The sequence below is a fragment of the Mangifera indica genome, chromosome 14 (assembly GCF_011075055.1).
Source record: "Mangifera indica cultivar Alphonso chromosome 14, CATAS_Mindica_2.1, whole genome shotgun sequence".
Lineage (NCBI taxonomy): Eukaryota > Viridiplantae > Streptophyta > Magnoliopsida > Sapindales > Anacardiaceae > Mangifera > Mangifera indica.
Window position 1 is genome coordinate 12,851,238 of NC_058150.1, and position 22,393 is coordinate 12,873,630.

The 22,393-nt window shown below is 33.1% G+C and overlaps 3 protein-coding genes across 3 annotated transcripts; 2 read left to right on the forward strand and 1 right to left on the reverse strand.

Moving 5' to 3' along the window:
* Positions 1-1,499: 1,499 nt before the first annotated feature.
* Positions 1,500-4,745, reverse strand: LOC123197022. The gene is made up of 3 exons (XM_044611199.1): positions 4,464-4,745; positions 2,721-3,536; positions 1,500-2,565 (listed from the first exon to the last, which is right to left on the reverse strand). Exons 2-3 carry the CDS (start codon positions 3,486-3,488, stop codon positions 2,509-2,511), a joined length of 825 nt encoding a protein of 274 aa, XP_044467134.1. The 5' UTR covers positions 3,489-3,536; positions 4,464-4,745; the 3' UTR covers positions 1,500-2,508.
* Positions 4,746-17,419: 12,674 nt separating this feature from the next.
* Positions 17,420-19,727, forward strand: LOC123196644. Its single transcript, XM_044610703.1, has 2 exons — positions 17,420-18,410; positions 19,031-19,727. Exons 1-2 carry the CDS (start codon positions 17,420-17,422, stop codon positions 19,591-19,593), a joined length of 1,554 nt encoding a protein of 517 aa, XP_044466638.1. The 3' UTR covers positions 19,594-19,727.
* Positions 19,728-19,802: 75 nt separating this feature from the next.
* On the forward strand, positions 19,803-22,034 carry LOC123195672 (probable disease resistance protein At4g27220). Its single transcript, XM_044609489.1, has 2 exons — positions 19,803-20,066; positions 20,121-22,034. The coding sequence occupies exons 1-2, from the start codon at positions 19,803-19,805 to the stop codon at positions 22,032-22,034; spliced, it is 2,178 nt and encodes a 725-aa protein (XP_044465424.1).
* The last annotated feature ends 359 nt before the right edge of the window (positions 22,035-22,393 follow it).

A 22,393-nucleotide genomic window follows, 5' to 3' on the forward strand; every position in this document is an offset into this window, starting at 1 on the left:
ATCTTCAAACTTCTTTCGTTATAATGAATGTGTTTGCTAGTGGATTATCATATCATTCATTTGTAAGAATAATATGTATATATACTTATCACCGGAGATTGGAGCCTCCGCCTATTAACCAGGCAGTGGTTGTGCATCTCGCTTTCTTGACTATGTGGCTTATAGGTGATACTCCAAAACGGCTTCATTTGACCACATTCCAGACCAGATTTCTTTCAAAGATCTCCTATGTTGTGGAAGAGATTTCAAAGTTAATTCTGACATATCAAACACTTCATTGTTCTCTATGTCAAGTGTTTTTTAGTTGTCGAAAGGGTTATATTATGGTAGTGGATTGAACATGAAATATTTTCTCCAGTTAATCAAATTTTGAAGAAATAAAATATAAAAGCCGTGTTACGTGAACAATTTTTTTGCATAATTTTATGTACAAACAATAACTGGTCCTCAAATGATTAGATAATTAAAAATTAAAGATAAAACAACATAATCATATAATAATACATCATTATTTATATACACAAATTATACATGTAATATTATTAAAAATATAAAAGGTCAATAAAAAAATAATGAAATCTAAAAATAGAATTTTACATCTCATATTGATATCTTATATGTAAAATTTTAGCTGACTTTCCTAGACCTCCCTAGGTATGTATCTTGGGAGATATTTGAATAATTCAGACATCTTCATAGATATTGTGTTTAAAAATAAAAAAAAACCTAATTATCACAAAAACCTATTTGAATAATATGTCAATTATCACAAAATAGTCTTAGAAAATATCACACCTTTTCTAAAATTTTATAAATGTGCCCTTCTCATATTATCACTTCTTTAAAAATATGTATTGAGAATAGTAAAATTACTTATACAAATTGAGATATATCATATTGCACAATATAACCATCATATTATATTATATCAATTTTTTATTTATCTTAAAATACATATCATTTTTAACATATATTATATAATTAAGAAAATACAGATAAAAGAACTCCTAAATGGTCGAAGGTTATTTGCAAAACCTCTAGAATTCAAATGATATCAATGTAATATTCTACAATAAAGTTATCCTTAATATACCCGATCCATAGTTAAAGGTCTAGATGATTGCAGGCTCTTGGGGTATTTCTCAAGCGTTTTCCGGTTTATAAAAATAAAGATTAAATTACAATTCCCTCCAAAGGTTTTGAAAATAGCAAAAACACTCCTAACGTTAGAAGACTAGATGTTGTGGATTTGATTGGTAGAGCCTATGAAAGTTCGGCTGGTCAAGGTAGAATTTTTATTAATATTTATTAGTTTTATTACAAAGATGTGAAAAAAACCTTTTTTCTTATATTAAAAAAAACATATATAAGAAAACATTTAAAAAAAATTATATAATGATATAGAAACTGTCCAAATTTTAGTTAAAGCTGAAACTCAGAACTCTCTTCTGGCCTTAACCAACAGACTCTTTGAAGGTTTGTATGGAAATCATAGATCATGAACAAATAAAAAGAACTAAAATCTATCAATATTGTGGATATAGCTGATGTTTTTCACTCTGATCAGATAAACAAAAAAAAAGGTCAAAACATAACCAAATAAGTCCAGAACAAATGTAGAAATGTTACTGAATTTGTCATACAGGAGCCCATATATATGGTGGATTGGGACCATTACGTTTAATAAGTAGACTATAAATCCAATCCCTCCAGCAGACACATACAGAACGGCTCCTTAACAAGGGGTGGACTTGAGTTTAACCAAGCTGAACAAGAGCCCAACTTAAACTTGGTTCGAATCCATAATGCCCAACTCGTATTTAAGCTTGAGCTCAAGCTCGAGCTCGTTTGTGCTGATGTATCGTATCTTCTTAGGCCTACCACAAAGTGAGCAGTTCTGCCAACTAAGGGTAAACAGTGTCATCGGAGGGATGAGCTATGTTGCTAGGGGAGAGAACAGTGTTGTCAGATGGGCAAATCGATCCAAACTTGAGCCAAGCTGTTGAACTGAAGTTCCAGCTTGAGTTCAGCATGTTCAATCCGAATGTGGATTCAAGCCTGAGGCCAGCTGGGCTCAAAGCCACCCCTACCTTTCACCATCTTCCAAACAGCACTTAGTGCATCTAAAGCTGGACAGTAAATTTGCCATATTCAGAAGTCTCATTTTGGTGCATTTTCTGAGTTGAAATATAGTAAGCAATAACTCATCTTGCAATTACAGAACCTGATTATCATGGCCAGCTGAAATTTTTGCACTTCAAGGCTTCTGGCAGTAAGATTCTTTAGAATGTTGTTTCTTTATAGACTTCTGCTTGCCTTGCTCAGAAAATCATTACGTATCTCAGCTGTACAAATGATGGGTCCTATCTTTCTTCAGCATGTTTGAGTCTAAAGCTCAGTGTTTGCAAATGTGGACTACATATACAAATAGTGCCAAGCCACAGGGTTGCATAAGATGAACAAAAGCAAATTGTGGTACTCGCCCGCAAATCAAATTGCAAAATGGCCTTACTCCACATGATAAATAAAAGGATGATCACAACCTTCTTCAAAATTCTGGACATTCTGTAACCATAAAAGATAACACATTTTAGGGCGAACCTATGAACTACCAAAGTGTTACTTCATACTATTTAAATTAAAATAGTGTCATGGGCATTTTAACGTCCTAAGTATCTTTGAATAAAAATAATGTGATATTTTGTAAACTTGATTCATACCTTTTCTTTGCTTAACCATTTTATGGTTGCGTTGAGGTCGCCTTGCCAAAACCCTTCATCTACTTCCTGATTTTGTCTAACTTTATTTAGCATTGGTGTCTCTAAGACTCCTGTAGAGAAAATCTTCATCATGGGACATTCTATCACAAACAAATCTTCCAGAGATGGGAATGTGAAGGTGCTATTGCCAGAACAGAAACTTACGAGACATTCTAAATTTTCAAGTGACAAAAACTTCAATTTTCTGAAAATAATCTCATGTTCTCCCACATCTACCTCACTTGCTATTATTTCTGTCATCATTTCACATCCTTCTATACCTATTTTTTCGAGTCTCACAAGACTTTTGGCTGTGGATGGTGCTAGAAGGCTTTTCAATCTTCTGCAACACCATAACTCCAAAATTGTAAGATTTTGGAAAGAAACTGAGGATGGCACCAGATTAATCAAATCATCACACCACCATACTTCCAGAATCTCAAGATTTTGAAGAATAGAATCTGCTTCAGATTCTTGTTCCCAGATGCACTTCAGATCAGGAAGTTTCCACAACTTCAAACTTTTTATGCTTTCAAGCATTGGAGCATGTCTCACAGCGTCTCCATTAGGGAATATCCCTCTGTATGAACTTGATCTTACTTCAAGCTTTTCCAGACAGCGAAATGTCTCAAGGATACCAAGTGGGAAATTTTCTGACCTATCATTCATGATCTCAAGCATTTTAAGATTGTGAAAAAGGTGATCTGGGAATTGGCCCTGGAATATCATCGTAATTTCCTTGCCACTTAATTTCAATTCCTCCAAGTCGGTAACAACCTGAACACCAATCAGAAAAAAGTAAGTTGGAGTTCCCCCAATTTCGTAGAATATAGTAGTTATAGTGGTTTTGTTTAATACTTCACCAACAGAAAAAAGGGGAGTAAGTAGAACTGATGGTATGACTGCAGACCAACTAATGTGGCAAAGTTTGAGCCAGGACCAGCCCAAACTTTACACAAAAATATGAAATGCCTGAGAAAGATATGTGATTAGACTGTCCTAGTTCAATTTTCTCCACTCCCATATTGAGGATCAAAGGAAGAGACAAGAAAATTAGAATCTTACCACTTCCCTTGTTATCAAATGGATTTTCAAATTAAGTAGACTTGATATCAGCCTAATCTGAAATATATTTTGATTGGATCAGAGCTTTTGAAATCAAAATTTATCAGTTCCATTATTAAACCTCCCAAACCAATAGGAGAAAAAAAAGGTTGCAACATATAACAAGCAACTGTATGAACCAAACCATTCATGAAGCAAAGAGCAAGCTCAATTTGGTTAGAGGGGAAAGGAAGAGATTTCAATCTAGTTAAATTTGGAATAAATTTAGTTTGACTAATCTAAATATGGATGAAATTCAATAAAATGATGAAAATTGGATCAGACTGAGCCTTTAGCAGAATTCATTGCCACAAAATTTACACCCTTAAGGGCCACTTCTAGACTGAATGCAAACCAATGTCCCTGACTAAGGCTAAAATGCCTCTAAATTTGCAGCAAGTACCACCAATAGATCATTTAATTTTAAGAAATCTTCATTTAATATGGACAGAGTCACACTTGCTGAAGTGGTTATGTTAAAATTTTAGGTAACTAAGTATGGCAATAAAAAGACAAATCATTCAATTCAAAAGTGCAGCACCTTTCAGTTTATATCTAATCACAGTCAATTGAAGAAGAAAATGAAAATGACTCTTGTACCTTCTCCACCAAGAAGAGAGCTTCCTGCACAGGAATATTCAGCAGGGCCTCATTAATTTCCTGGTAGTTAAAAGACTCTGAAGTGAATATATTTACTTTGTCACAACCACTTAACTCCAACCTTTTTAACAATGGCCATTCTGAAGTATGCCTCCCACAGTAGAAAGTTCTCAGTTCTGGTAGGTCCCAGAGTTTCAGAAAGGTTACTTGTGGAAAGACAAATTTAGTAAACTCTGCTTTGTCTTCCTGTGTAACAAATGTCCTCCAAAACCCTGCAGTTACTTATCTCAAGGTGTTGGAGCTGGACAAAACTTCTGGCTACGAAGGATGGAAAAAGATGCTTTAGTTTATCACAGCCTCACACAATCAAGCTTGTAAAATTTTGAAAAGAAAGCAGTACTGGAGGTTGGCAAGGCCAAATCTTTTCACAATTAATTGCACAAAGTTCCAAGGCCTCCAAGTTAGGGAACATAACCTGCAGAGAAAAATAAATTTTTTTTTAACACTCTTCCATAAAATAAAATAAAATATTCCTTTTCATCATGGAGAAATGACATGCCGCAAGGATTGAAAACCTTCTACCGAGACAAGCAAATATTTAACTTCTCCAACCATAAAGTTTAGCCTATGACATCCAAGTTAGAATCCTTCATTTTTAAAATGTAAAGAAGGTCATATTCATTTTGCAAAACCACCATAGAAACCACCATAGAAACATACCAATTGCATGCCTAATTGTAGCTTTAGATTAATGAGTAAAAGCAGCATATAGAAGACTGAGGTTTACCGTAATCCAGATAACTTCAAAAAAAAAAAGCCACAAAGAAATTACTAACACAGTAAATATGCAAACACAAGCTCTTGAACTGTGATGTACTTTTTGCATCCAAAATCATATAAGAACTACTAAGGAGAAAAATCTTTGACAATTGATAGAGACTAAAAATAAAAGGACCTCAGTCATATAAAAACGAGGGGTTAACAAAATTGGTAGAGTATTAGAACTTTCAAATAAATTTGAGTTCGAATCTCTATCACACTTGTGAAACACTAGAAAAATTACTTACCAAGAAAAAAAAGAATGAAAAGGACCAAAACCCAAAAGGAATAGAAAGAAATAGTGCAAATCCTTAAGAATGTGTAGCACTACTTTTACTTTTCTCCAAGGAATTCCTTTTCATATATATATCTACAAAAAAATGCAAACAAGAAAGATAAAATGATAAAGAACAAAATTATTGTTAACCTACCTTTCCACTAAAAAATGGCATGGGAGCATCAAAGTCATCCACCGAAATGACTTCATTAGATAATTTATCAGTTGTCAATTCCTTGTGCGTAATTTGTACAGCAGAATGTGACTTCACTTCATGGTAAAAGCTTGTGAGCCGTGGAAGAAATTTTAGACTCAAGAAGCGTAATTGATGAAAGTCAATCTTTTCACTTTCTCTTTCAATTGTGAAAATCTCTTCCATATTCTTGCATTTAATCAACTCAAAATTTTGAAGTTTTGGAAGGCCTCTAAAAACAGAGATCGACAAGAAATCTCTTAATTTATCACAGTTTCTCACTTTTATCATCCTTAAGTTAGAGAAAAATGTTGTTGTCAGTTCACCATGACATATCTTCTCCAAGTTAATTAAATTACGAAGAAACAATGACTCCAAGAGTGGGAAGGCGTCACAAGGTAGCCACTCCACTGAGTCAACTATACACCAAATGTAGGGATTATTTTGGACAGAGAGATGCTTCAATTTTGGGAGACCACCTGCATCAAGATCATAAAGTATATTCTTGACACCTTGGACTTCATCTAGATAAAGTTCTTCGATTTCCTTCAACTGCATGACAATCTCATTCTCCAGGCCAATGTTGGTATTGAGTTTGAGCTTCAAAGTTCTTTTGTACTCATACTTATCATGCCAGTCCCGTTCATCTCCAATGTATATTTTGTACCTTTTCAGTTTTTTAGGGAACAAGCCCACTGGTAGTAGTTTGGCATCTCGAATATGAAGTTCTAAAGTGGTTAGTAAAGACAAAAACTTCAACTCATGAAGGCTAGCATTTCTTTCATTGTTGATTCCTTCATACGCCCATTCAACAATGCTATTACCCATATACAATTCTTCTAATAGTGATAAACTAGATATAACATTGGATGATATAGCTTTTAGATTAGAGCAATTGCTCAAATCTAACAACCTTAACTTCGTCAATTGACCTATTTCTCTTGGCAAGTGCTCAATATCCAAACAGACAAGACTAAGGATTTCTAGTTTCTTCAGGTCTCCAATACCAGCTAAGTCTCCCAGTATACATTGATTGAAACAAAGTGTTCGAAGGTTTATTAAGAGATGAAGTGAGGAAGGTAGTGGCACTAAATGCACTTTGGTCAAACTTAAAACAGAGTTTTGTCATTCCTGAAAAAAAGTTGTCAGGGATTTCGGAAATAGAATCCTTCAGATTCAAATAGACAAATTCAACTTCTGGATATTCCAATCCTTCGGTAAGCTCACTAATGTCACCACCATGACTGCAGATTGCATTGCAACTTTTTACTGTATCCCTATTTAGCCAATCCTTGGGGATAGTCTTAATTCTCAGTGCAGAAACATGTTGATCTCTATATACAATTGATAAGGCAACATAACGAACAATAGCATGCATAGAAAACCATTCACAGTTATGACCATCAAGCAGTAAACAAGAGCTTTTGAGTTCATGAACCAATGAATATAACTTATCTCGTGTTTCTTCCAGAGTAATGATGCCTTTAAACAAACCCAAACCAGTTCCATATTTCAATAAATCCATAACAGAAGCTTCATCAGTATAATTTATTAGACCACAAAGCAAAAATATTGACTTGAGTTCCTCATCTTCTAAATGGTAGTAACTCAACTCTATTGTTGAACAAACATCCTCAAGCATTCTAGTGAATTTCCTTGATGAAGGATGGCTCAAAGTCTGGAATTCCCCCCTCCATTCAAATAGACTCTTGCCTCTTAATGAATTTGCAATATTAACAATGGCAATAGGCAGACCTCCACATGCCTTGACAAATTCAATTGCCAAGGATTGGAACTCAAAATTTTCAACTGAATCACCTACTATATTCTTAAATAGACTAAAAGCTTCTTCTTCCTTCAAAGCAGCAACCAAGAAATTACATTGAGAACCCATCTTACCTGATACATCATGAATTCTTGACGTCAGCATAATTTTACATCCCTGATGATCGTTTCCTAAAGGAATTCCAACTCTCTCCAAATCAAGAATTTCCCAGATATCATCAAAGATTAAAAGGAATCTCTTCTCTTGATTCAATCGATCACGTAGCCTCCTTGCTCTTCCAGATTCATTCTCCTCATGGAATTGAAGACCTAGCTGATTTGCAATGTCTCCTTGGATCTTTCTTATGTCTGGAGTTGGGCTTACCAATGCCAGAACCACTTCATCAAACAACTTGTCTTCCTTGGCTTGCAAGGCAACTTGCTTCACCAGTGCAGTCTTGCCAATGCCCCCCATCCCATACACTCCAATCATGTTGGTATCATCATTGCATAAAGCATTGTATATATCATTAAAAATGGACAATCTTGACTCAAAGGTCTCATAATCCTTAGAATATCTAGACCATATGTCCCGTTGATGGATAACATATGAAACTCTATCAAAGTTTCTATCTTTCAAGAGTCCACTTACAGCCTTCAACTCCTTCACCAATTTCTTGATAAGCCGATACCGGGTTGTCAAATCTGGACACAGCCCCTTGCAACATCGAATACCTGCTCTCCCCTCAAAGTCCTCAAATAATCATCGTCGCATTATTGATGCACTCTTCAACATTCTTCAGCCACCTCTCAACATCATTTTCTATCTGTTCCCCTCGGCGTTCAGCTCTCTCCATTGAACTCAGCAAATCAGCTCTAACATCCCTCACCCTTTCAACTTCTTTCTTAAGTTCCTCAAGGTTGCTTTTGTGATTCCACAAATAACTCAACCGAAGTCTTGTCGATTCTTCCAACTTCTTGGCAACAGTTCCAACCCCAGCGTCGACCATTGTCAACAATAACACAACAATATGCAAATCTGAAGGAAATTCGAGCCTTAATCAGTAAGAGTACAACTGCAACCACAATCATCAAACAGAAGAAATCAAGAAGCAGTCATTGAAACAACTAACTTCAATTATATTTACTTAAATTACCTCTTTAATAAGTCCTTCAGACCTCCACTAAAATCCAAACGAAGAATGGGTTACTCACAGCTCCAGCAGCAACCGAATCACCTCTGACTACAAAAGTAGAATACGCGGTTCTTGGTGGAGGAAAGAGATCCGGATCCGACGGAGAAATGGCGTTTTGGGCTTCGTTGACAATAAGAATAGAGTTGACGGCTGGATTCGAGCCGAGAATCCTAGGCGAGCTGGAGCTGAGTGAAGTAATTTAGACAAGCTGAAGCCCAAACTTAAGCTCAGTAGACTTGCAAGTTTGAACAAACTCATTCTGAATGATTAAACTAATTTTATTTTGATTAATCATTTTTTTTTTATAGGACTCAAACTAAATTTTTAGTTAAACCCCATAGTGTAGATGAATTCAAATAGAATTCGAGTTTAACCACTAAAATTATATTGAAATTAAAAATTAAATAAAATCAAATATAAGCTTGATTTTTATTTTTTCCAATTAAACTGAATTTAAAATAAATTTGAGTTTTAACTCTTTTTTTAAATGAATTTGAATTACTCTGAACTCAATACTATTTTTGTACAATAATGAAGGTGAGACGGTTTGTTATTTTAATTAAAAATAGGGACATTATATTTTAAAAATTGAATAAATAAAAATAAAATAATCATAATAAATTGGGTGGTTTGTAGTATTTAATTAAAAACAGTAATATTTATTAAAAATTAAATAAGAAAGAATAAAATAATAATATTAGGGTTATCTTAAAAATAACATATCTTATATAACTTCTTACAAGAAAAATTTTACATGCTAAGGTTATGAGCTATTTGAAGGTTTTTTAAAACCTAAGGGGTTTCGAGTAATTAATACTTGTTATTTGCAGGATTGTAATGGGTTTTGAATCAAGTTAAATGTTTTTTGGCTTGAACTTAATTTGATAGGATGCAAGAGTTGAGCTCAATGAGTTTGGGAGTTGTAAGAATTGTTGACTTGAACTTCAGTCAAAAGATTATAATAAAAGCTCACAATTTATATACTTATTTCAAAATTGACATTGGTTGTATTAGCAAATTTTAAAAGTCATACTTTGGGAGGATAATTATGCAGTTTAAGGGTAAATAAAAGATTTTGAAGGTATAAATAGTGGCGGGACCTAGGATTTTAATTGAAAACAAAGTTTTTGTAACTCTATCATTGTCAATGATAGATATAAATCGAATCAAATCTAAACATTCTTTGGGTTATAGTTGGATTTCAGTTCATTGAACTAAAGTTAAAAATAGTTCAAATAAAAAATAGTTCGATTAACATTTGACTTAAGCTCATGACTCAAATTTGTGACTTGGATTCATAATTCAAGTTCATAGTTCATAGTTTATAGACAAAATGATGTTGTTATATCCAATCACGGATAAATGAACATCATTTTAATAATTATTTGACATAATTTCAATCGAGTCACGAGCCAAATTTAAAATAAATCAAGTTATTTGTCCAATTTGTAAATTGAATCGAACTGAATTTTTTCTAACTCAAGTTTAATCAAGTTTTAAATATAAGTTGACTCTTCTAACTCGAGCTCAATTTGAGTTCAATTGAAACAAATTCAAACCAAACAAAACATGTTAAGATAATTTTTGAAATCAATCTAGTGTGATTCAGGTCTAACCTTAATCATTATTTGTCAATCAATTAGTGAAAAATTTTTAAAAATCATCCAATCTTGAATAAAGGAAATGATTCAATATCAAAAAAAAAAATGAAAGGAAATAATGTAATTACCCATGTAATTTTCTATATGGAAAAGCCTCTTTAAAGTGAAGAGAGCTATAAAATTTGTTAATGGATTTATACGTTATTTTTACTTTTACAAATAGAGTCTATTTCGTAATATATTTGTTAATTCTCAAACATTTACGTTAATAAACTATAATAATTATAGTACTGTACTATATGGTATTCGGTGACACTTACATAAAGTCATTTACAATTAATAGCAAATTTTATATATATGTTTTTGTTATGTTGAAGCAAATACAAATTCTTAATCTGCAAGCACAAAGCTAAAAACATTTAAATGAAAAATTTTATAAATAAATGTCAACATTAATCAGCTAACAACTAAGCCAAAATACCATTCAAATTAAAATATAATTTTCTAATTCAACTTATAATATATCAGACACATAAAGTCTAAAAATAATATAAATACCAAAAATATCAATCAAATGTTGCAATATCAAACAGTTGTGAGCTTTAACCTTTCTAATATTTTTACACATCATTTATTAAAAAACAAGTCCAAAAATAATCAATTTATTTATCAAATTAATAAACTAAATACAAATATATATATATATATGTATGTATGTATGTATTACAACTTGCAATAATAACAAATTCATCAACATAATTTAGAAGACTTAAAATCAAAATCTCCATTAATAACTAAAACTGTATTAAATTAAAAATCTTCCTAATAATCAAACAGAATTTTTTTTTCTATTGGAGTTGGAGCATTCAAATTCATTTTTTTCTGTTGTTTAATTTATAGGAATATTAGGGTTTTTTTTTAGGGTAATTAATTAAAATAAGCAAAATTTTAAGCGTTTATACGTTTTTAGGCCACCTTATAAAAATTTTACCAAAATAAGCAAACCGTATTTTTTTTACCCTTTTTACCCTTATATTGAAAAATCAAGTAAAAATAACTTTTCTAAGAATGTGCGTCGGTTTATGGTGGTTACGATGGTGGCTAGGGATTTTACAGTGAAATCTTAAATATGTAAAATTATATATATGGATGTTTTTGAATGTTTCGAACGCTTAAAATGATGTAGTTTCGGTGTTAATGGATGTCTGGAAGTGTCGCCGTTGAGAGACAAAAACGTGCAAATTTACAGTGTCGCGCAAACTGTTGAACAGTATCACGCAAACTGCGCAAACTGATGAACAGTGTCACACAAACTGCACAAACTGATGAACAGTGTCACGCAAACTGCGCAAACTAATGAACAGTGCCACGCAAACTGCACAAACTGATGAACAGTGCCACGCAAACACTGTTTACATCGCGCAAAAGTAGATTTCAAGTCTGTGAACAGGATTTTTGTGCGCGATTTTGCAAGCGGTTTGTGCAGTTGAACCGTGTTTGCGCAGTTTGCGTGGCACTGTTCATAAGTTTGCGCAGTTTGCGTGACACTGTTCATCGTTTGCGCGACACTGTAAATTTGCACGTTTTTGTCTCTCAACGGCGACACTTCCAGACATCCATTAACACCGAAACTACATCATTTTAAGAGTTCGAAACATTCAAAAACATTCATATACATAATTCAACATATTTAGGTTTTACTGTAAAATCTCTAGCCACCATCGTAACCACCATAAACCGATGCATATTCTCAGAAAAAATATTTTTACTTGGTTTTTCAATATAAGGGTAAAAAGGGTAAAAAAAATACGGTTTGCTTATTTTGGTAAAACTTTTCTAGAGTGGCCTAAAAACGTATAAACGCTTAAAATTTTGCTTATTTTAATTAATTACCCTTTTTTTTATTCTATTTCAATTTTTTTAAAATTTTTGTTGTTTTATTCAATTTTTTATTTAAAAGAAATTGCTTGTGGGCTCCACCAATTTGGGTTGGGAATAATCTTTAAGATGGCAGGAGGGCTTGGTCCTATCTTAAAATTGAAGTGGGTTACAATGAGATTAAATGAGAGGAATATGTTTTTTTAAAGGGTCAAAAGACTTAGTCCTAACGAACTTTTACTCCATGTGTAAAAACCCTCAGCAAAGTTTTAAAAACTCGACTATTTATTTATTATTCAATTTTTATTAAATTTTTTAGTTAGTTATATAGATAAAATCATTATTTTATTATTAATATTTAAATAAATAAAATTACATCTCATTTTTCTCTTAGTTTAAAAAACTAATAATTTTTCTACCTAATAGTTTGAAAATTTGCATTTTCCCCCTAGAGTTTGATGTTTCCAAATTTGGCAACCACTTTACGAAGGTCGTCAACTACCCTTTCCACCACCTTTTTCCCTGATGGTTTCTTGATGTGAAAATCATCAAAAAGCAGACTAAAATTGTTGCCGACATTGCATAGACATTACACAGATATATGCAACATTACACAGATCTGTGCGACATTTGGTCATTTGTGCATCCTCTTGTGTGTTGGTCAAACAATGCACAAACATGTGAGTCATATCTATGCATCATCTAACCAACGCAAAAATGGTGGAACATCACACAAATCCATACAATGTCACACAAATCTATGTGACATTTGTGCAATGTGGCCAACCATTTTAATAAACTTTTTTATTATTTTCACATCGAGAAACCATTAGAGAGAAAGATGGTGGGAAGGTCAATCAACGACCTTCCTAGAGTAGTCACTATAATGGAGAAAAATCAAGCCCTTAGAGGAAAATACAACTTTTTTAATTTTTGGATAAAGAAAAATTATTAGTTTTTTAATCTAAGGGGTTAAAATGAAATATAATTTTATTTTTTAATACTAATTATAAAATAATAATTTTACCCTGATAACTAACTGAAAACTTTTGTAAAAGTTAGATTATAAATAGGTATTTAAGTTTTTGAAACTTCACAGATTGATGCTTGGGATTAGACTAAAACTTGGGTGAGAATAAGTCTGTTGGCCTTTTTTAAGTGATGGTGGGCCTAGAGACAAATTTTCATTCTTATTTTTATTTGAGTGTGGGCTTGAGGCTATCCTAACAAAGGTCTAGGTCGGCTTTTGAGTATAAATGTAATAATTCAAACTTTTAAAAATTTACTGATGTTGCATTGCTTGCCTAAACTTATGTGCTCATCAAGTGGAGACATACCTTGCTTTGACTTCCGCTCAAGTAAATAATTAAATCAAGTTTGACTCAACACAAATCAAGCCATAAGCAACTCATGAGCTACTTGTCTCATCTGTAGTCCTAAGTATCTATATATATAATTATGTGTACAAACAAATATTACTAACTAGTCTAACTTATCCATACAAATTATAGTTATCAGTATTTTATGATATACAATATACATCCTATAATACGATATGATACAATATAGATAACACAGTGAATATATTATATGATATGATACATATTCTACAGTATAATACAAATTACAAACGTGGATTGATACACTTTATAGAGAAAATGATAATATATTAAGGTGTATATGACATATTTTAAATTTTTAAGAGAATTTATGAAATTTTCCAAAATAATCACGTGTCAATTAAAAAAATTCTATTATTTTATTTTATAAAAATATATATTATATGATGCGATATACAATATAAAAAATTAGGTTTTTTATGTACAATATAATACATAATTCAACTATCATGAATTACAAATTGAAATGATTACATATGATTAAATTAGTAAATTTTGTTCATACATATACTATTACTTTGTATATTGCATGCTTTTATTATAATAATACCCTAGAATACACATGAGATCACTTTCCTATTTTAATCCTTTAAAACAATTTTACCATAGGGTAAGCGAAAGAAAGGGAACCAAAACCAAAACTGTAGGTACTTGATTTTTCATTCCAATTTCTATTTGGAAATGGCTTTCCTCGAATAGGTTTTGATTCCCAATTTATGGAATCGGCCAACTCTGACCCGATTCTAATTCCACCTCATAAAAAATCGAAATTAAAACCAAAACCTATAAATAAATATTAAAAGTCTTCTAATTAATGTTTACTCAATTGGTAAATTCAAATATTGTTCAAATTAATACTTATTCTTTCAAATTGTTCAATATTTTACATGGTTGAAAAAATAATCTTTTCCTTCTACATTAATTATGTACCAAACACCACTCATTGTCAAACTTTCACATTCTAAATTTCAAAAATTTAAATGTTTAATTATCAATTATTAAAATTAACAAAATCTGTTAAATTTAAAGATATAATTGTTATTTAACCAATAATATTTAAAAATATAAAATTTATCTAATTTTCCTATCTAAATTTTTAAAACTAGCAAATTTTGTCCAAGATAAGTTTTAAAAACTTAACTATCCCCCCCCCCCCCCCCCCAGGGCTTTTTTTTCTTCCTTCTTCAACAATTGAAATCTGTTCGACCACAACCAATATTCTTTCTCCTTCGAAACTAAACATGTCTGCTCTTCCACCTAACAAAGACGAAGACAGTGCTCTTTGTCTAGTTCGACATTCGTTTGCTTTAGTTTCTCTTGAATCAAGAGTGACATGTTCAACACTCTTATTCAAATTCAATGCTCTAGTTTTGTTGACAAAAGAGCAAACAAATGTGTCACACTCAATTCAAATGAAAGTAGATGTTTGGGGGGAGAGTGCCAATGGACGAATAGCGTCGACTTCATCTTTGTTTGGGGGAATAGTAGACACATTCAGTTTTAACGAAATGAAATTCAAAATAAAGAGAAAAAAACTGACAAAGAAGATGTGTGGGAAGACGAAGTCGACCAATCAAAATCTGGTTGTTAAAGAAGAAAGAAAAAAATTCTCAAGAGGAAAAAGTTAAGTTTTTAAAATTTAGATTGGAAAAAATTATTAATTTTTAAAATACAAAGGGGAAAACAAAATAAAATTTTATTTTTTTTAAATATTATTAATTAAATTATAATTATACTTTTAAATTGAATAAGTTTTGTTAACTTTAACAACTAATAAATGAATATTTAGATTTTTAAAACTTAATAAATAAAATTTGATAATAGACAAAACATTATATAAAAATAGGTCTTTTGGTCTAATTGTAAATGTTTTTTATTTTTAACATTTACTTATTTGGTTTCATGGATTGTGGATGGTTAGCATGGTCAAATATAGTTGATTTCATGAAGCAATAATTTTCATGGTTATAGTAATAAATATTTAACAAATGTTCTTGCTTGCTTTTTGTTTGTACAATAGGTACTTATTAAAAAAAAAATTTAACAAATGTTAAATTCCAAAATGAAGCAATAACTTTAATGGGTTTTTTTTTTTTTAAAGTAATAACTTTTATGGTTATCTTAACAAATATTTAACAAATGTTAAATTCTTATGTCATTTGATATAAGTTTTAAGAATTTATCTAAAACCCGTAAAAATAGGAGGATATTAATTAAAATATGTACACAAATTTTTGCTTAAATATTTTAGGTAAACTTTAAGTAATTTTACTTTTCTAAGTAAATTTAATTTTGTTTTCAATGTTAATTATGTTAGATTTGATATATTTTTTTGACAATTTTTTCTTTCAAAGCATACTCTATATTTGATAAATCATGATATGAAGGTTTAAACATTTATTTACAAATAGATTAATTTTTGGTATAATATAAATCAAAACGAAAAAATAAACATAAGTGTAAAGAATTGATACTAGTGCGAGCGGATACATGTGAGTATGTGCAAGTATGCACAAATATGTACAAGTGTGTGTAGATGTATTCGGATGCATGTGAATATGTGCAATTACGTGCAAGTATAGGTGGATACATATAGGTACGTTCAGGTGTGTAAAGGTATGCACAAATGAGAAGAAATATGCACATCTGTACGTACTCATTATATATATATATATATATATATATATATATATATATATATATATATATATATTATATTATTAATTCCAGGTTCAATGTCTATTTTAAGGAATTAGTCAATTTTGATTCCAATTTTTTAAATTTTTATAGGATATTCGAATTTACTTATTTTTAGATATATCATTAATAATATTAGAGAGGAATATGATTCAATTCGAAATTCAAAATTAAACAGTTAAATTTTCTGAGCACGTACGGTCAATTTTTCATGGTTCACTAGATTCCAAAACAAAGATCGAATCTGACTTTTCCCATCATCATCATAGTCGGGAAAACACTTCAAACCAGTTTTCTTCCGTTCGTTTATAAACTCTTGGTGTCATCAATGGCCGATCGAGTGGCGCTTGTCTTCGAGACGGTCTGCAACAGACTGGACTCCCACACTAAAGCTTTCTGGAACACCAAGCAACGGAAGCTGCTGCGTCTAAAACTGGAAGAAGTTCAAGATCTGCTAAATCAGGACAGACACCTCTTTGAATTTGACGAAAAAATTCCGTCGGTGGCCTCACGATTCTCTGAACTTGAAGAAATTGCATATGGAGTCGATGAATTGATTGATGACTGGGAGCAATCTGAAAAGTCAAAAGGTAAAATCGAGCAACAGGTCCGGAGAATCGTTGTCCGATTGTTACGTGTCTTGGAATCGTTTCATAAACTTATTGCTGGTGAAGATGAAGAAATTAGTGCAATTCCTGATGTGAGTTTTCCAGGATTAGGAGATTTTGTTGATCTTGAATTATTGCATTTTAATACTATAATTTCTTTGTTACTACGGAACGATGAGCAAATTTTGCGTTTTATTCCTTTTGTGGGGATACATGGAGCTGAGAAGAGTACTCTTCTTGCTCAAAGAATTTACAATGATGAGATGGTGAATCTTATTTCCAATCTAGGGCTTGGGTTTCTGTTGGTGAAAATCTTGAAATCGATAAAATTGTAGAGGCAATAGTCAATGCTCGAAGCAGCGAGAATGTGTTACCGCATAATAGATTCTTGCTTGTATTGGATGATGTTTCGGAAGCAGATGATATAAGATTGGAGAAATTAAAATCATGGTTAAAGAAGTGGTTATAAGTCGAGGGATCTTGTGTTTTAGTGACTACTCGGTTTAGACGTGTGGCTGATGTCATGGGGACAGTACCAGAGCAGCACTTGTCGTATTCTTCAATTGAAGTTCCTTTGCTTCGTCCAGCTCCAGGGCTTGAACATGAACAGGGTTTGGAACCTGTGGTATTAGACTCTGTAGGGATGGCATCAACTTCCAGAGGTAAAGATGAGTCGACTTCTGCTGTATCAGGTCACTTTGAGGTTAAGAGTGAGAGATTGCTGAGTGCTCTCGCAACATCTCCGGCACCAGAACCTGTGGTAATGGCTTCAACTTCTGAAAGTAAAGATCCATGGCGTTCTGCTATTTTGGATTTTGAGGCTGAAAGTGAGAGAGTACAAGCTGCAGGTACATCTCTGACACAGGAAGCTGTCGCGTGGGCTTCATCTTGTGGAAGTAAATATGAGCCAACTTCTGCTGTGGCAGGTCACTTTGAGGTTCGGGATGAGAAAATAAAAGCTTCAGATACAACATCTCTGACCTTTGGGTATCAGGCTCCTACATCAAGCTTGGAGATTGTGGAAGAAGATGTGGTGCCATTTCCTCCACAAATAGGTAAACCTTCGCAGAGGTCATCGACAGCTTCACCATCCCTTTTACGTTCTTCAGCAACAGCACCAGCTTTGGTCCTTTCCAACTCAGGTAAAAACATAGACCAAGCAGAAAAGAAGAAGTATGTGAAACAAGTAACAGGTCATCACAGTGACACTGAGCTGCATTTGGCTGCTCAGCGTGGAGATTTAGGAGCAGTTAAACAGATTCTTACTGACATAGATTCCCAAATGGTGGATACCTTAAGTGGGGCTGATTTTGATGCAGAAGTTGCAGAGATAAGGGCATCAGTTGTGAATGAGGTGAATGACTTTGGGGAAACTGCACTTTTTACAGCTGCTGATAAAGGGCATATAGAAGTTGTGAAGGAGTTGTTGAAGTATTTGACCAAAGAGGGTCTTACAAGGAAGAATAAGTCCATGCTTGATCCCTTGCATATTGCTGCAATCAGAGGGCATCATGGTAATTCTGTTATTCCATGCTTTTACTTTATGATGGGAAATTTGAGTATTCTAAAATAGCATAAGGTTGAAAGGTTTAATTGTGCCTTGAGCTTTAATTGTGTCATAAGGAGTTTGGTATTTTAAACAATAAGGTGTTAGCTGGTTTACATTTTGTAGACTTTATACAGTTATTCGCTTATCAGTTATGATAAGTAGCTTAATGGTTGCTGGGGGAAAGACTGTTAGTCTGTTTTGAAAATTCATAGTTAATATCTTTTCAAATACAATTATTAATGGAAAGGTTAGTAATTGCTATGGTACTTCTGTTATGAAAATTCATAACAGATATCTCTTCAAATACAATTATTAATGGAGAGGTCGCTAATTGCTATGGTACAATTTAAAGTTATAAGTTGTTATAATTAATGATTAGAAAATGTGCAAAGGTGTCTTTCTACTGATATCTTGTCCTCTGCTGGTGGAGTTTAGATTATGATTCCATTCTTTTTGTCCTTGGTTCTTTTTCAAGGATGATGGAGATGGTTTTTCTTTACTTTTGTGAGAAACATTACTGGTGGCAAAACTTTATCTTCTTACATGACTGGGGTGTCATACTAATAATTGTTCTTTTTGTTGCAGCAATTGTCCAACTGTTACAAGATCTTGATCCCAGCTCAGAGATTGTGGAAGAAGATGTGGTGCCATTTCCTCCACAAATGGGTACACCGCCAGCTCGTAAATCTGAAATTCAGATTGTATCTCTTGAAGCAAGAGAAAAGATGCCATCTATTTATAACATGGAATCTGAGATTATACCTTCTCAAACTGAAGGAGAGCATAAGATGAAGTGCAGATTGAAGGCAAGTGCCCAGCAATCAGTTACGGTTGCCACAAAAGAAGCCATTGAAGTTGCAGTAGAACATCTCAACGTAGAAAATGAAATTTCAATGGAAGATCAGTTGTTGCAAGAATCAGTTTTATTTGCAAAGAAATCAATTAAGACAACTGTACAGAAGATTTTCAGCCACATAAATAATGTTAGAACTACAAAAATTGCTGTTATTGGAACTGGTGGTATTGGAAAGACTACTGTGCTCAAGGCCTTGATCAACTTCCCAGGCACAAAAGGTATGTTTGATGTGGTAATTTCAGTGCCTGTTTCTAGATCTTGGAACACAAGAAAGGTCCAAACGAGGTTTTAAGACAGTTATCATTAGGTTGTGAGTATTCTGAAACTGATGCTGAAGTTGCAGAAAGATTATATAAAGTTCTGAAGGGGAAGAAGTTTTTGTTGATTTTGGATGATGTTTGGGAGCAGATTAATTTAGAGGCACTGGGTATTCCTGGTCCCAGTTCAGAAAATGGCTGCAAGATAGTAATAGCATCCAGAAAGCGTGATGTTTGTCATGACATGAATTTGTTTAAGGTGGTTGAAGTAAAAAGTATCTCTTGGAAGGAAGCTAGGGAACTGTTCTATGAACAAGTGAGTAGAGACATTCCACTGTCAGATGTCAAGTCCTTTGCTGAAACTATAGTTAAGGGCTGTGGTGGTTTGCCACTGCTGATTATTGTTACTGGAAGAGCCTTAGGAGAGAAAAATGATGTTTCCATATGGAAGGATGCTTCAAAAAAATTCTCACTGCATAAAACTTCTAGAAAATGTCAAATTGAAGATGTGCTCCAATTATTGAAATTCAGCTTTGACTAACTAAGTGATAATGATGTGAAGAGTTGTTTCCTCCACTGTGCTCTATTTTCAGAAGCTCAGGAGGTCAGTATAAATAAATTCATAGAATATTGTATACAAGAAGGTTTAATCACTGGTGCTCAAGCTGATGCACATAGAAGGGGTCGTTATATAGTTGATATTCTTATACATGCTTCATTTTTACAAGTTACTGAAGGTGGAAGTTCCATCAAAATGCATGATTTAATCAGAGATTTAGCATTAGGAATCATATCTTCAATGCCAAAAGATATTCAGTTTCCGTTGGGAGCAGAAGGAATTCAGTTTCTGTTGAGTGCTTATTCAAGATCAATCGAACTACCTAATGCGGGAGGTAGTTCATCATCAAGATCATTGAACATCCTTGAAAGCAGTAGATTGTGTATACCAGAAGGTAATCAATTTCTGTTGAGAGTTGGAGCAGGTCTAACAGAACCTCCTTTGACGGAAGAGTGGAAACAGGCCAAAATGATGTTTTTGAGTGATAATGAGTTATCCATGTTACCTGAGAAACCAAATTGCCCTGAACTTTTGGCATTGTTCTTACAAAGAAACCGGTTGCTGAGAGTGATACCTCCATCCTTTTTTGACTGCATGACCTCTCTCAAAGTGTTGAATCTATCTGAGACTAGAATAAGGTCCTTGCCAGAGAGACTGTTTAAGCTTAAAAACCTCCTAATTCTCATTGTATGTGATTGTAAACGTCTGTTTATGCTTCCCTCTGATGTTGGATCTCTTCTTTGTCTTGAGGTGCTTGATCTCCGAGGCACTAAAATTAAAGTTTTGCCTGATAAGATTGGTGAATTGACATCCCTGAAACGTTTGGCAGTGTCCTTCTATGGATCTATCGATGACAGTGAATATGTTAAATTGCCATGTCATTTGATTTTGAGTGGCATTATATCAAAGTTGCGTAATTTGGACACCTTGAGTATTGTTCTTTATCCAGGGGATGAAAGGTGGCATGAGGATGTCAAGTATGTCAAAACTGAAGTCAGCAAGTTGAAAAATTTGAAGTTTCTCTGTTTTCATTTCCCAGAAGTTGAGCATGTCCAAGAATTCCTCACAGAAAGCGAACCATGGAAGAAGAGACTCTTAACGGAGTTCAAGTTTGTGGTTGGCCGCAATGTCAAGAGTATTTCTTCTCAGGTCCCAGAGTATTTGGAATATGATTATAATCAGCAGGGTCAATGCTTGAGATTTGTAAATGGTGAAAAGAAACCTGATGAAGTTCTTCAAATATTAGCTCGCAGCACTGCTTTCTATTTGGATAATCATCTTGACATTGAGAGCCTTTCCAACTTTGGTGTTGGCAATATCAATGGGTTGAAGTTTTGTATAATAAGTGATTGCCCCAAGGTTAAAATGGTTGTGCATGTGGATGAAGTGAAAAAAGATACTAATACTGTTTTTCCTTTCCTAGAGACCTTAAGTATCCATCATTTGTGGAATTTAACAGCTATTTGGGAGGGGATTCTACCAGAACGAAGTTTTGCTCAGTTAAGAATTTTGTCACTGCATGGATGTCCAAAGATGGAGTATGTTTTTAGAAGTTCAATGATTCAGTATCTCTGTAAATTAGAGGAACTGATTATCGAAGATTGTCAAGCCATCGAACAAATCATATTCAATGATGAGATAGCAGATTCATGTTCTGTTTCACTTCCCAGTTTGAAGAAGTTAACACTTCACTATCTGCCTGGATTGATTACCATTTCGAGTAGTCCCTGGCCGCAATTAGAATATGTCAGCTTCTACTGTTGCCCAAACTTGAAGAAGATTGATGCTGATCCCAGGTTCAAAGATGTAATAATAAAGGCTGAGAAGAGTTGGTGGGATGCGTTAGAGTGGGAAGATGATGAATTGCGGTTGCACATTGAAAACTACTCCACCATTATTTTTCAAGATCATCTGTAAGTAAAAATTTTGGTTTATTTTTTTTAATGAGTTCATAGATTCAGTACGAGTTCATAGTTTTAACCATGTTGTACATATTGTATATCTGAATTATCATTTTTTTAACCTTTATCTTTACAGTCTGAGTCTGCAATCGCTAAATGCATGAATTAATAGATATTATCAAAAATTGAGCTTCGAATGGATGATTGCTTGCATCTGGTAATCTATCCATATGTGAATTTTAGCTCAAGAGATTTTATGTATGAGTGTTAATTTAAATGTCAGAAATAATATGTCATCATATGATTAACTGTTATTTTATCTTTAATTCAAAATTATATGACGTATCATCATTAGTATTCAAATTGACACTTATA

Bases quoted from the DNA above. Each gene is read 5' to 3' on its own strand.
- LOC123195672 (XM_044609489.1), top strand. From the start codon at position 19,803: ATGAATTTGTTTAAGGTGGTTGAAGTAAAAAGTATCTCTTGGAAGGAA. The intron at 20,067-20,120 runs GTGCTCCAATTA...AATGATGTGAAG, and splicing joins GAAAATGTCAAATTGAAGAT to AGTTGTTTCCTCCACTGTGC.
- LOC123196644 (XM_044610703.1), top strand. From the start codon at position 17,420: ATGGGGACAGTACCAGAGCAGCACTTGTCGTATTCTTCAATTGAAGTT. The intron at 18,411-19,030 runs GTAATTCTGTTA...TTTTTGTTGCAG, and splicing joins TGCAATCAGAGGGCATCATG to CAATTGTCCAACTGTTACAA.
- LOC123197022 (XM_044611199.1), bottom strand. From the start codon at position 3,488: ATGATATTCCAGGGCCAATTCCCAGATCACCTTTTTCACAATCTTAAA. The intron at 2,566-2,720 runs GTATGAATCAAG...TTATGGTTACAG, and splicing joins AATGGTTAAGCAAAGAAAAG to AATGTCCAGAATTTTGAAGA.